Source organism: Macaca nemestrina, chromosome 4 (assembly GCF_043159975.1).
Source record: "Macaca nemestrina isolate mMacNem1 chromosome 4, mMacNem.hap1, whole genome shotgun sequence".
Taxonomy (NCBI): domain Eukaryota; kingdom Metazoa; phylum Chordata; class Mammalia; order Primates; family Cercopithecidae; genus Macaca; species Macaca nemestrina.
Genome location: NC_092128.1, coordinates 19374064 through 19387674, shown reverse-complemented (window position 1 = coordinate 19387674; position 13611 = coordinate 19374064). Strand labels below are relative to the sequence as shown.

General features: G+C 44.7%; 1 protein-coding gene across 10 annotated transcripts in view; it reads right to left on the bottom strand.

The window, feature by feature from the left end:
- LOC105471291 (homeodomain interacting protein kinase 2) overlaps positions 1–13611 on the bottom strand; it is a 220021-nt gene that overhangs the window by 50153 nt on the left and 156257 nt on the right. For 6 of the 10 annotated variants that reach the window (XM_071094373.1, XM_071094375.1, XM_071094376.1 and 3 more), the window contains 3 exons: positions 10320–10482; positions 3507–3714; positions 2423–2544 (listed from right to left, as the gene is read on the bottom strand). In XM_071094373.1, the coding sequence (XP_070950474.1) occupies positions 2423–2544; positions 3507–3714; positions 10320–10482 (493 nt within the window). The remainder of the gene's footprint in view (positions 1–2422; positions 2545–3506; positions 3715–10319; positions 10483–13611) is intronic. The other 4 variants (XM_071094379.1, XM_071094378.1, XM_071094380.1 and 1 more) reach the window with 1 other exon arrangement.

Below are 13611 nucleotides of genomic sequence, written 5' to 3'. Positions count from 1 at the left end.
TTGCCATGGATCCACAGGTTAAAGGTCACATAACCTAAGCATGCCCAGATGAACCAGGTATGCAACCACAGGCAGAACCTAAGTGCCTGGATTGAGGCGAGTGGATGGAATTTAGAAATGGATACCACACGGCAGGATCCAGGATCCAATCAGATCGAGCTCTGGCATCACCGCATGGCAGGATCCAGTCAGATCATGCCTCTCATATCAATTCGTTGCAAAATCCAATCAGATTATGCCTCATTACCCTATGCTTATAAAACCTGACCCAGCCCTTCGCTCGGAGACACTGCTTTGGGAACTATCTCCAGTGTTCTCCTTACTTGTTACAGGTAATAAAACCCCCTTGCTAAATACTCCTTGGCTGTGGTCATTGGGGTGGTACCTGTCAAGTGACCAAACCCACTCGTGTGGGTAACAACAACAAGAAGATAGTTTATGAGCCCGGTGTAACCTTGTACTCAAATCAGATGAGGATTTTATAAAAAGGAAAATTATATGCCATTTTTCACTTATGAACACAGATATAAAAATACTAACTACAGTATTTATAAACTGAATCCAATATTAAAAAGCATACCATATCAAGCACATGAGCAAATGGGGTTTATCTCATAAATAAAAGGGTAATTTAATATTATAAAATATATTAATATGACTTGTCCCATTAGTAGATAAGGAACAAAAAGCATATGAGTGTCTTAATAAATACAGAAAGAACATTTGATATAATTCAATATTCATTACAAAACTTAAACATGATAAAATGTTTCTATCAATTCTTTTTTTTTTTTTTTTTTTTTTTTTTAACAGACAGGGTCTTACCCTGTTGCCCACCCTGGAGTGCAATGATGTGATCATAGCTCACTGCAGCTTCAAACTCCTGGGCTCAAGTGATCCTTTTGCCTCAGCCTCCTGTGTATCTGGGACTATAGGCATGTGCCACCATGTCTAGCTAATTTTTAAATTTTTTTGTAGAGATGGGGTCTCACTATGTTGCCCAGGCTGGCCTTGAACTCCCGGGCTCAAGTGATCCTCTCATCTCAGCCTCCTGAGTAGCTGAGACTACAGGCCTGGGACTACAGGTGTGCACCACCACACCCATTACAGAGTGTTATACCATGTTCATGGATAAAAATGACTTACATGTTTAAAGATGTCAGTTGTTCCTGAAGTAAATATAAATTCAATGTATATCCAATAAATATAAAGCAGATTTTTTGTTTCTGGAACTAAAATTCTTATGAAAGAGTGATGTTAAAATTCACATGAAAACGTGAAGGGACAAGAACAGACAAGGAAAATTTGAAGAACTCTATGGGAACAGGGCTTCCCTACTAGATACCAGGACAGATTAAAGTTACAATGGTTAAGACAACAGGATATTAGAGAAGCCCATGGAATAGAAGAGAGCGCAGAACAAACCTATGCAATTTGATTACATAAAAACTAAACAACAACAAAAACAACTTCCATTTAACAAGACAGAGCAAATAGTGTCTTTGGGAAAAGACTTTGTGAACCTATCTTATTTAAAAATAAAGTTGCTTCTAAACTAATAACATTAAGGTCAAGCTACTCAATAGTAGAAATGATTATACAAAAGTAGTGGCTTTTGGTGGCTGAAATACAGATGCTGGCATCAGGCTTATCGGGTGTGTGTCCTGGTTCTGTTACCTAATTGTTGTGTAACTCTGATGAGCAAGTTATTCTGCTTCAGTTTCCCTGTTTGTCAAATGGAGACAAATACTGTGGCATTGTGGGGATTAAATCAATTAACAACTGTAAAGTGCCCTGGTACAGCGATGATGCATTTGTTATTAGGGTTCAAGTGTCATTAAGGATTGTTACTGTTATCACTGCATCACTACTGTTACCTTATGTTTACATAACACTTTACAAATTTTCAACCATTTTTCATCTCTGCCATCTCATTCTACCATCAAAGCACCTACATGGATAGATAAGGAAGGTTCCAGCTTACAGTTACCTTGAGCCTGGTTTTTCAACTATAAAATGAGAGGATAATCGCCAAGGCTCCTTTTGGCTCTAAAAACTCATTTCTATTTTACAAGAAAGAAATTTGAGGCAAAGAGATATTAACTGACTTGCCTTAGGTCATAGACAAGTTACTAGCAGTTAGGATTAAAACCTAGGTCTCCCAGATAATTTGCATTTCAAAGATAGAATAATAATAATTTCCCCAGACTCTCCCTGTATCTAAATTTCTTCTTGGAATTGTAAGCAGATACTTAGGAAGGTAATTCACTTGGGGACCATTTACAATATTACAGATACATTCCAATGACTAGAAGCACCTAACTCATTACTAGGGAGAGAGGGAGTGGAAAGATCTATCTTTTGTGAACCACATTAACATGGGTGATGGTAATACCAGTAATAATAAAGGAGAAAGAATTACCTGGGCAAGCAGACCTGGTTGGATCTGAAGAGGCTGAGCTCCTGGAGCTTGAGTGACGATGGGAACTGCATTTTCCATTCGCACCGAGTAGCCAGCGTGCTTAGAGGGAGAGGCCTGCAAGCCTGTTCCAGACAGTGTGAGGGAGAGAAGGGTTAGCTGAGAGGCTGTGAACTGCTGGATGAAGAAAACCTTCCTAGCCAGCTACGTCATCTTTCAGCTTCCCTTTGCACTGGTCACCGACAATAACCAGGTATTGCCTGGTCCTTGGGAAGTCTCCCCTTAGCTTCTAACGAATTAAAAAACAAAACTCCTCCTGACATCTTGAATGTTTTCAAAGGCTAGAAGGTCAAATTAAGGAGGCTGTGAGGCCAAAAGTAGGACAGTTATGCTGACAGATTACAACAGGAAAACAAGGACTTCTGACCATCAAGATGTACTTGTGTATGTCAAAATAAAGGGTGTTGGGGAGACGTATGAACCCATTTGGAATTGCATTGACTATAACCACACAGTTTACACCATGAGGCTTGCAAAAATAAATTCTTAAGCTTTCTGGGTAAATTGTAACAAAGTGCACAGTCTAGCTTCTTAGAGTCTACAGAAGAGAAGTGCTGGGGTCATGGCCAAAGAATCGTTTTGAGGAGGGGTTCCAGGGAAGTACTTTTCAGACTGATTGATATTCTTCATGGGAGCTGGGACTACATTGGCTGTCAGAGATTGGCAGTTTTCTATAGATAACCCACACAGAGGATATTTCATGCAAGGAAAAGCAAGAGCTGACATCAGCATAACAATGAAAGCACAAACAATGTACTTATTTACAGACAGCTGGCCAGGGACACAGTCCCTGGCAGGTGTGAGAGTCACAATGAATTGACTTGGTGCTGAGGCATAAGCCCTATTGTTTGTAGGTTGGCCACAGTAGGAGAGGAGCCCTCAAGTTCAGTGATACCAGCGCTCTCACTGGAAGAAATGAGGAGGGCCTTTCTCCATGAAAATGAGCGTGACAGAAAACTGCAGGTGCTGAAGCCCCAGAGGCCATTCTGTAAGGAGCAGGTGAGAGGCTGTGGCTGCTTGACCTTACCTTGGAAGCCGGGGGGACACACGATGAGAGCTTGCTGGAACGGGTCAGGCCGGGCACAAATCTGGGCTGTTCCTGTCTGCAGGGGCATGCTCCGCTGGGCCACTGCAGCCATGGATGCCGCTGAGGGCTGGTAGAGTGTAGATGGGTAGTTTAGTATGGAGACTTCGGGATTGGCTAAGGAAACAGTGGCACTGGTAGAGGAGGGAGCCTAAAGGAGTGATGGGGATTAAACAAAAATAAACAAAAATAAAAAATGAGGGAGGTGGTATGTTGGGAGACACGAATCTAAATCAAATAAATGAACTCAAAGAAGAACAAACCAACAAAAACTAAGAGCAAAAAGGCAGAAGCAGAGAGGAGTGGAAACACAGCTGAAAGTCACAGGGAAAAGCAGGTCCCTGAAGGCACGAGAGACAGTCACCTTGGTGTTCACATTCAGACCTCCTCCTGACATTTGTGGGGCCCGGACAAGAGGACACATGGATGTCTGCTACCATATGTCTAAATGCTGAAAAGCCTAAAAATAAAGCTAGAAACCTGTTTAATAAAATGTTCTGCCTTTTCATTTTGACAAAAACACCTTCTCAATCACCCGGAAGACCAGGCGTGAGTTGAGGACTCTGGGATTCCTTGGGTTCTGTGCTGGCGCATGGTGACGGGGAGAGCGCTGGACCTTGCCCTCCTTCTCTCTGCCGAGCCCCATTCCATCCCACAACACGATGGGCTTTGACTGCCTGGACCTGCCAGCCTGCACGTTCAAGCTCTGCTCACACTCCCCTCGGGCCTGGTGGGTGCAGTCCACATGTGGGAGGACAAATCCAGGGGGAGGCTCTTGCAGGCCCTAAAGAACTATGCTCTCAGGTTCCCAGAGCTTGGCACAGAAGCACATGCAACAGGCAGAGAGCAGGGCCGAGGACGGGCTCAGATCTACGGGCAGTACTGTTTATAGATGTCCTTAGATGGCTGCAAAGCAGGTTACTGCTAAGAGAAGTGCAGGAGACGTATGCAGAGAGGGAGAGGGACATGCTGAGCCTGGGCTTTGTGTCTGAATCCCATGCATTCATGCTGGTATGCAGTGATGAAGCCTGGCAGATAGAAAAGATGCTGGTGAGTTCAGATAACTGAAATGGAGGTGGCTTTGACAAACACAAGCCACTGGCATTATGTCCTCTCGCCTTTCTCCTTCAGAAAGAGACATCACTTGAGACTGAACTTGCATGCAAAATGAGGCTGTAGAAGGAAAACAAATTCTAACTTTGGAATTCTCCCGTTTCCCCCATCTTAGCCTTCATACTGATCCTTTAGCAAAGTAAGTGGAGGTTACCAGTGGTTTCACGTTCAGCACTGTCTACAGGGGGTTTTGCCTCTAGAAGTTGCAAGGACCAGGGAATATGGAGGCAGAAACCATGAAGATATCTTGGACACAAATAGACTTTCAAGTAGGGTGTGTATGTGTGTCACATTTGATAAAAAGGACAAAGTCTTATTTCACATATGTTTTCTATACTTAGAAAGATTTTGTGCTAAATTTCATTGCAAAGCAAATTGATTTGTTTGAAAATAATCATGAAATTGAGTGGCACAGATGTCTGATTTTAAGCCACGTTTTTTTTTTTTTTTTTTGAGACGGAGTCTTGCTCTGTAGCCCAGGCTGGAGTGCAGTGGCGCAATCTCGGCTCACTGCAAGCTCCGCCTCCCGGGTTCACGCCATTCTCCTGCCTCAGCCTCCTGAGTAGCTGGGACTACAGGCACCCGCCACTGTGCCCAGCTAATTTTTTTTGTATTTTTAGTAGAGACGGGGTTTCACCATGGTCTTGATCTCCTGACCTTGTGACCCACCCGCCTCGGCCTCCCAAAGTACTAGGATTATAGGTGTGAGCCACCGTGCCCGGCCAAAGCCACGTTTTAAAGTGGGTGTGCTTTTGCAGCATCGCATAGTCTGCTTGGGACATGTGTGCACATATGTGCACATCAGTGTCTGTGTTTTGTCAGATGACATGACTTGTATTTCCTGTTTTCTCCATATCACGATCTCTTCCGGAGGCTTCTTCCCCCTCAACCCTCCACATTCCCCATGGTCTGCTCATATCTAGACTCCCCCAGCCCTTAGCCCCTGTGGGTGTCCCTGCTGGGGGTCCAGGGACCTGTATCCTCTAGGTTCCCAAACTTGTGCTCGGTGGTTCTACCTTCTTGCCAGCCACTGCTCCTGCTGCTTCCTTCCTGATGTCCCTGGAACCCACTGACTCTTTTCAGTTGCGACTTCCTGGCGCCTGGGACCTGTAAGGCCCTGACTAGAAATGTTCTGGTCTCTACTTCCCTTCCGGGCTTCTTGAGCACAGAGGCTAGATCATGCTTTCCAAAAGACACCTTTGTGCATGTCAGCACCCCTGCTCCAAAGTCCCAATTACGGCTTGATGAACATGGTATGCGCCTTGGTCTGGCATGCCCTGTTTTCCCTGGTTTGGCCAACCTTACCTTCTAGACTTATTTCCCTCTGCCCCTCACTCTTCTGACACCAAGATTAGTTTACTCATTGTTTTCCAAGCATACTATGAGCACCGGCCTTTCCCCTCATACAAGTTCTCTGACCCATAGCATTCTCTCCAAGCCTCTGTGCTTTAAGGCCTAGCCTGGGTCCCATATGCCCCATTGTGAAAGCCTTTCGGACACCATTAATGGAAATGAATTGCTCCTTCCTTGGCTATCACACAGTACAATATAGCCTTCTAGCCCAGCTCCTGTCACAATCTGCCTTACAGTACAGTTGGTCTTTCCAGCCTAAAGTCTCCTGGGAGGGAGGGGCTGTGTCTTAGTGGTGTTTTCCTCCAGCCTGCAGTGGGCTCTCCTTCCTTTCGATTCTGTAACACATAATCTGTTCGTCTACCTGGCCCCTAGTGCATGCTATTCTACATTTTGATTAATGAAGCTTACAGGTCTGGCTATGGATAGCTTTAGGGCTGGGCAGGGTTTGTTTTCAGACTCCCAACAGCTCTTTCACCCTAAGGAGAGTTTCAAGAATGCTTTTTCTTTTTGCTTCAGCCTGTCTCACCATGGAGACCATAAGCTTCTTGAGAGGCTGAATCTTCCAGTTCTTTGTAGACTCAAGGACAAATGGCACAGTCTCCAGTGTGACCATCAGACATGCATAAGGTTTTCCCCCAGTTTCTAATCCTGCTTAAGGACCAGTTGAAGAAGCCCATGTGAGGGCAACAAAAAGTTTTCTACTTCTGTGTATCTTCCTGTAGCTCTCAGAAAGGTAACTAGCCTATCATTGCCAGAGAGGAGCACACAGAGAACTGGGAAGAGCTCTTGCAGCTGACAAATAGTAATAACAAGAAAAAGCAAGTTAAAAAAAATTAGAGACTGGGGTCTTGCTATGTTGCCCTGGCTGGAGTTGAACTCCTGACTCAAGTGGTCCTCCCACTTCAGCCTTCCAAATAGCTAGGATTACAGGTGTGCACCACTGTGCTTGGTGAAAAAGCAAGTTTACTGATGACACAGGTTTTCCAAAAATGAAAGAAGTGATTCCTGGAAGCAGTTTTAGTAGATGTTTCAAATGGTTCCAGAAAGAAGGGGTTTGAGCTTGGTCTATAAACCCAAATTCAAATTCTTGGTAGAAGACTAGGTCCAAATAATAGAATTCCACGGAAATGTTAGAGAAGTGGCTGACACACATGATAAACAAGGAATAGCTCAGAGAAGACTTATTATTCAATATGTTACCAACTGGGTAACCTGAAAGTTTTAGAAAGCAGAGGAACTCAGCTGCCCTGAGACATAAGGGGTTATGAATTATTGACCCAGCTTCCTTGAGAAATAAAGGATTGTAGATTCATGATCATTTGGGAAATAGTTCTTTGGTTAGTCTACTGGATATATGTTAAAGGCAGCAAGAAATTCTTTAAGTAGTTTAACGTCCTTCAACTTCTAACAGAAAACTATGCATATATTTTATTGCTTCTAAATATCTAAATGGGCAAACAGCTCCAAGGAGCTCATGTAGAAAGCAAGCTACTAGAACCAGCAATAAACAAAAGAAGTCTTTTTGGATTTAAAGAGCACACATCATCTAGGAAAGGCATTTGGGGACCTTCATAAGACTTACTTAAGGCTTACTTATGCTGCTGTGTATGTATATTTTAAGAGTCCAGACTCTGAAGTCAGATAGCTGGTGTAAAGCCCAAGATCATCTCTCATGAACAAGGAAGGGCCTTGGGTAAGAGAATTAATCACTCTGTGCCTCAGTTTCCTTCTCTAAAATGGAAATGATAATAATAAAACCTATCGCCGGGCGCGGTGGCTCAAGCCTGTAATCCCAGCACTTTGGGAGGCCTAGATGGGCGGATCACGAGGTCAGGAGATCGAGACCATCCTGGCTAACACGGTGAAACCCCGTCTCTACTAAAAAATACAAAAAACTAGCTGGGCGCAGTGGCGGGCGCCTGTAGTCCCAGCTACTCAGGAGGCTGAGGCAGGAGAATGGCGTAAACCCGGGAGGCGGAGCTTGCAGTGAGCTGAGATCCGGCCACTGCACTCCAGCCTGGGCAACAGAGCGAGACTCCATCTCAAAAAAAAAAAAAAAAAAATAATAATAATAATAAAACCTATCTCACAACGTTGCTGGGAGGATTAAGAGTTATGGTGCACTTAGTAGAGCCTGGCACATAATAAATGTTAGCTATTAGTAATGATGTTATTTATTAACAACATTATCAGTGGAGGGAAAGCATGCCTTAGAACTTAAGGCTAGGTGTGTCCTGAGTAATTTTTTTTTCTGATGTATTCAAAAGTAGGGAGCAGAATGCAATGCAAGAGAATGGAAATCCTGTTCTTGGACCCTTTGCTTTTGTGGGATGTCATTTTCCCTTACCCACAACTCTGGCCCAACCATTACACTAAGTTACCAGCTACTTCTACTTTACCCCAGTCCCAAGCCAGATCTGGATGGTCTCAGTGCTGTGGAGAAGACAGGTGTTCTTATTTGACAACTGCCTTTTGATGAGAAACCCTTTTAGTTTTGCAGAGCCTTTGTGACACTCTTTGGAGTGGATATGCTGGCTGTCATATGACCAGCAAGATGGCGGTGGCCCCCCCGTCTGGTCAGGGACCACAGTTCTCCAGCCCAGCAGAAAGACATCCATGGGAAGGACAGCCTGCTGGGGAGACTCCACCTGACATGACGCCTGCATTAGAGGGGTGCTCCTTCCTCCTATTTCTCAGATGCCTTTGATACCTGATGGGGCAGATGGCAGATGGGGACAGGTAGTTTGGGGTTAGGGAGTTAAGATCAGGTGTCTCATGAGGGAAAAACAAATATCTTCAAGGAGGTAATGAACAAAACCATGCTGATTTTTGTCAGGAAGCTCACAGGTCTGGCTATGGATGCCTTAGCCTTAGGGCTTGGCAAGGTTTGTTTTCGGACTCCCAACAGCTCTTTCACCCTAAGGAGAGCTTCAAGAATGCAAATGGCCCCCAGGGGGCAGCAGATTCCAGGTGGCCTCTCCTAGAATTTGGGCAAAGGGAGATGGCAGGCTGGGAAGAAAAGCTAGGCCTGAGCAGGGCAATGTGCCACAAGGATGGCCTAGGGAAAAAGGGTGGGAAGGGGAGGGGCTGAAAAGCAGGTGGCACTGACTCTTCAGTGACAGGAGGGACCTTTTAAAAAGAATGGACATAAGGTATTCACATTTCAGGTACACACACATCCACACAGAAGTCTTGTCATTCCAGATTGACATTAAGACCAAAAATCTGGGGACCCTTCTTTGGGGGAACCAGGAAGATTGAAACATGGGAGTAGGAGTCACAGTTTCTTAGACACTAGAGGCAGTCTCAGCTCGGACTTGGAGATTATCCATTCAATAAATATTGCCTGGGTGTCATCCAGGTTTCAAGCAGTATGTTAGCTGCTCGTTCTGCCAATTTCCTGGAAATCTGTGGGAAGAAAACTTTAGCTTCCTGATCCCATTTAGTTCCAGCTGCTGGGATTCTGGTGACAGGCTGATGAACTGATTTTCTCCATGACTCGGAGAAAGGACAGGTTTTATCTGTCCCAAAAGGAGATCAGGTAGATCCAGCCATGTGGGGATGAGGGGAAGGGCCTGAACTGGGTGATTCCCTGAGTCCTTCCCAGTTCTAGAATCTTTATTTTTTTTTAGATTAAACCCATGTTTCCATGATCTTTTTCTTTGTTTTCTGAGACGGGGTCTCACTCTGTCCCCTAGGCTGGAATGCAATGACATAATCATAGGTCACTGCAGCCCTGAAGTCCTGAGCTCAAGTCAATTATCCTACCTCTGCCTCCTGAGTAGCTGAGACTATAGGCATGCACCACCACACCCAGCTACTTTTTGTATTTTTTGTAGAGACGGGGTCTCACTGTGTTGCCCAGGCTAGTCTTGAACTTCCTGGCTTTAAGTGATCCTCCTACACTGACTCCCAAAGTGCTGGGATTATAGGCATGAGCCACTGGGCCTGGCCAGTTCTGGAATTCTTTACGAGGCAGATATCAGGCATAAAAGGATCATAGCACCCCCTTCCCCCTATTCTCACATCAGGTCAGAGGAAAGCAGTAAGGGGAACCCTCTCAGAGAGAATGCCCCTCACCAGTCCTTTCTGAGACCTGTCAATGGGGCCCGTAGTCAACACAAAATGTGCCTGGGTCCCTCAAAAGAAATAACCTTGGATGCAAATACTTTGTTCAGCTGTTGAATATGACAGCAGGAATTTGGTCTCCTGACTAGGGATGATGGAAAATACAACTTCTGAGGCTCACACCGTGCAGCCCCGCCTCTTTCCCCTCTGCTCCCCACTTACCTGGTTGTGGACAGTGGTCAGCTGGTTGTTAAAGGTCATGGTCAGGTTGGTGGACGTGCTGGGGGCCACGTGCGTGATGAAAGGGGTTTTGCTCTGGTTCACTGTGTCATACATATTCACCCGACGCTTGCAGATCTCCATGTTCTGGAAACATGATTTGACGCTGTTCATGCAAAAGGCAGAGGCATATAGAGACATAAGGGAGGGGAAGAGGGTAACATGGGATGAAGGGGAGAAAACAGAGAAAGAAAAGGAGAGAAGGGTTAATTCAGGAAACAGGACAAGCAGGGAGACTAAACTTTAGGTCTGAGTTTTTTGGATTGCTTGTGCAAAGTCTGTGCATTTGCAACAGGCACGGTTATTTAGATGAATTTCCTCCAATGCCCTACTACCCTTTCTCCATGTAGGTTCTACATATCACAACAAAACTGTCTGCTCACACTGCATGCTCACTCAGATCCACCTGCAGCGTCACTGCTCATTCTCAACTCTCAGCCTGCTTTCTGGCCCATACACCAAAGCATAAGCTCTCTGAATGGGAACATTAAGTAGTCACTTACAACCCGTTATAACCTGCCTCCACCTTTCCCAAACACAACCCTTGTGCTCACCTTCTTCAGCTACCCTGGGTCACCAGCACCACCTAGGGGATGGCCAAAGAACTCTTCAACCCAGTATGGTGACCCTATTGCCATGCTTTCTCCCACAGGAGTTGTGCAGGTAGATAATGGAAACAGTAATAATACTAACAATTAATAATAGTGGTTAACATTTATTAGTGTCCTAATAATAATACTCTGCAACTTCTCACTCGGTCCAGTGACATCAATAAGACAGAGACATGATTCTTGTCCCTACTTTATGAGTAAGGCTGAAGCTTAGGGAGGTAGGGAGTTTCCCGAGGATAGGTAATCACTGGCTACTTTCGCATATGCACATACGCACTGTTTCACCAACTTCAGCCTTCATTTTCTTGTCTAAGTCTTGTCCAGTTACATGAAATATACATTTTCTCCTTTTCTTCCCCCATTGCATCTATGTATCAAAACAAAACCCCAACTACAAAAGTATAAAAGTGGTGCTGAAACCAGCATCAAGGAAAAGGAAAGCCACAAGTGGCCTCAACCACCCAAATTCTTGAAAATTGACCAAAAAGTGTCCTTCAGAATTTATACAGTGCTTCTCATTCATTTCTTGTAGTTAAACTTACTTTTCCTCAAATGCTAATATTCAAGATAATAAAATCCCTTTTAGTCTGTGTGGGGTGGCTCTCGCCTTAATCCCAGCACTTTGGGAGGTCAAGGTGGGAGAAGTTCAAGGGCTCAAAACCAGCTTGGACAACATAGGGAGACCCCATTCTCTATAAAAAAACATAAAAATTAGCTGGGTGTGGTGGCACATGCTCATGATCCCAGCTACTTAGGAGGCTGAGGTCGGAGAATCACTTGAGCCTGCAAGGTCGAGGCTACAGTGAGCCATGATTATGCCACTATATTCCAGGCTGGGTGACAGGGCAAGACCCTGTCTCAAAAAAAGAAAAAGAAAAAGAAAAAAATCCCATTTAATTTTCAATTCAAAATGTCTATTTTACTTATAAAAAAATGTAATAACTGAATATAAAAGTAAAATAAAAGTTTTCTACTATTTTAGGATTACAAACGTGTACTACTTCAGCACTCTGTGAGTGTGCTATCTTTGGGGCTAAGCAGGTGTCTGTGGGCTATTCCCAAACATCCTTGCTGTGAAAAATGCATTCCAAGTTTCAAACAACTGACTGAGACACGACTTAGAGAGTCCTACTTCTTTCTAAGATTCTGACCACTTACACTGCCCGTGTCATGCACACGACATAACCTTTTACCAACTGATGATGCTGGAGAGAAAAGAAAACATATTGCACGATATCCCATAGCTAAAAATACTCCTAATAATGCTGTTACTGCCAGTGTGTTTTCAGCTCCTACTAAGCACCAAGGTCTTGCGTGTGGAGGCTGTAGCAAAAAACCAATGTATTTTGTATTCTTTTTGGAATCGGTTTAAAGCATTTGATGTTTCATGACAATTCAACACAAAATTTTCATACTCCTTCAGAATTTTCTAACTGAAATATTTCAAGTTTTGGGTTTTAGGAAAGGGCAAGTACTTTCACTTTAGGTTTACAAGAAAATTGGTTTTAAAAAAATTGTGCACTGGAATCCTGGTATGGAGAAAGGAGTGGGGTCTCTATCACCTAGTAATCCAGTAGCTGTGGCTCAGCTCCCAGGGTGGGGGCGCTACAGCAGCATGGGCCTGGAGGTTTATCCTTGCCCTGGAGTTCTTCAAGGTCTTCCCAGCAAGTTCTAGAGAACTTTAGGGACCAGGCCTACTTTCAGGCAAGCCTAGGTGTGTTCAGAGACCCACCTTTCCTTCTTAGACTCATTTCTGAGTTCTAACCTGCCAGTGCCCCTCTTGGGTCCCAGACGAACTTCTGAATTGGTTGCTGATGCTCACCGTCTCCATGTGACCAAGCCGTGAAACACTCTACTGATGCTTCCTTACAGAATCCAGAGGTGGATGGACTCTGAGGTCATTAAAGTCCCACGCTTTATGGGGGTGGCTGTCTGACTGTTGGTGCAGACGACTAACAGGACCTCTGTAGAGGGCACCTCCACCCTCAGTCTCCTATCCATAGCTGTTTCTCAGTCATTCCATTTTACCCCTGATATCAAAAGACAGAACTCATGGGAGCCCTATCCAGTAAATTGCCAAGTGTGCCTTTCTTGGGGTACAGACGGACAGCTCTGTGGCTGACCCCTATGGCACTCGGAAACAGGACAAATCCAGGTCAGGTGCAGTGGCTCACGCCTATAATCCGACCTGAGGTCAGGAGCTCAAGACCAGCCTGGCCAACATGGTGAAACTCTGTCTCTATTAAAACTACAAAACTTAGTAGGGCATGGTGGCGTGTGCCTACTCGGGAGGCTGAGGCAGGAGAATTGCTTGAACCTGTGCGGTGGCTGCAGTGACGCAGTGGGCAGAGATCGTACTGCTGCACTCCAGCCTGTGCAACAGAGTAAGACTTGAACTCAAAAAAAAAAAAAAAAAAGAAACAGGAAAAATCCCGTAACAAGAGTAGGGGAGGGATGGGTCCAGATTCCTTCTTTGTATGGGAGTTTAGTTGTTTCAAGCATCCTTTTACATTAAAGAGGCACTATCTGGTTCTTGCAATGCCATTTGACTTGCATCACTGAGAGTAAGACATAAAACTGAAAAGGAGGCAGCACTATCCATGGCGGTGCCGCCCACTCACTTC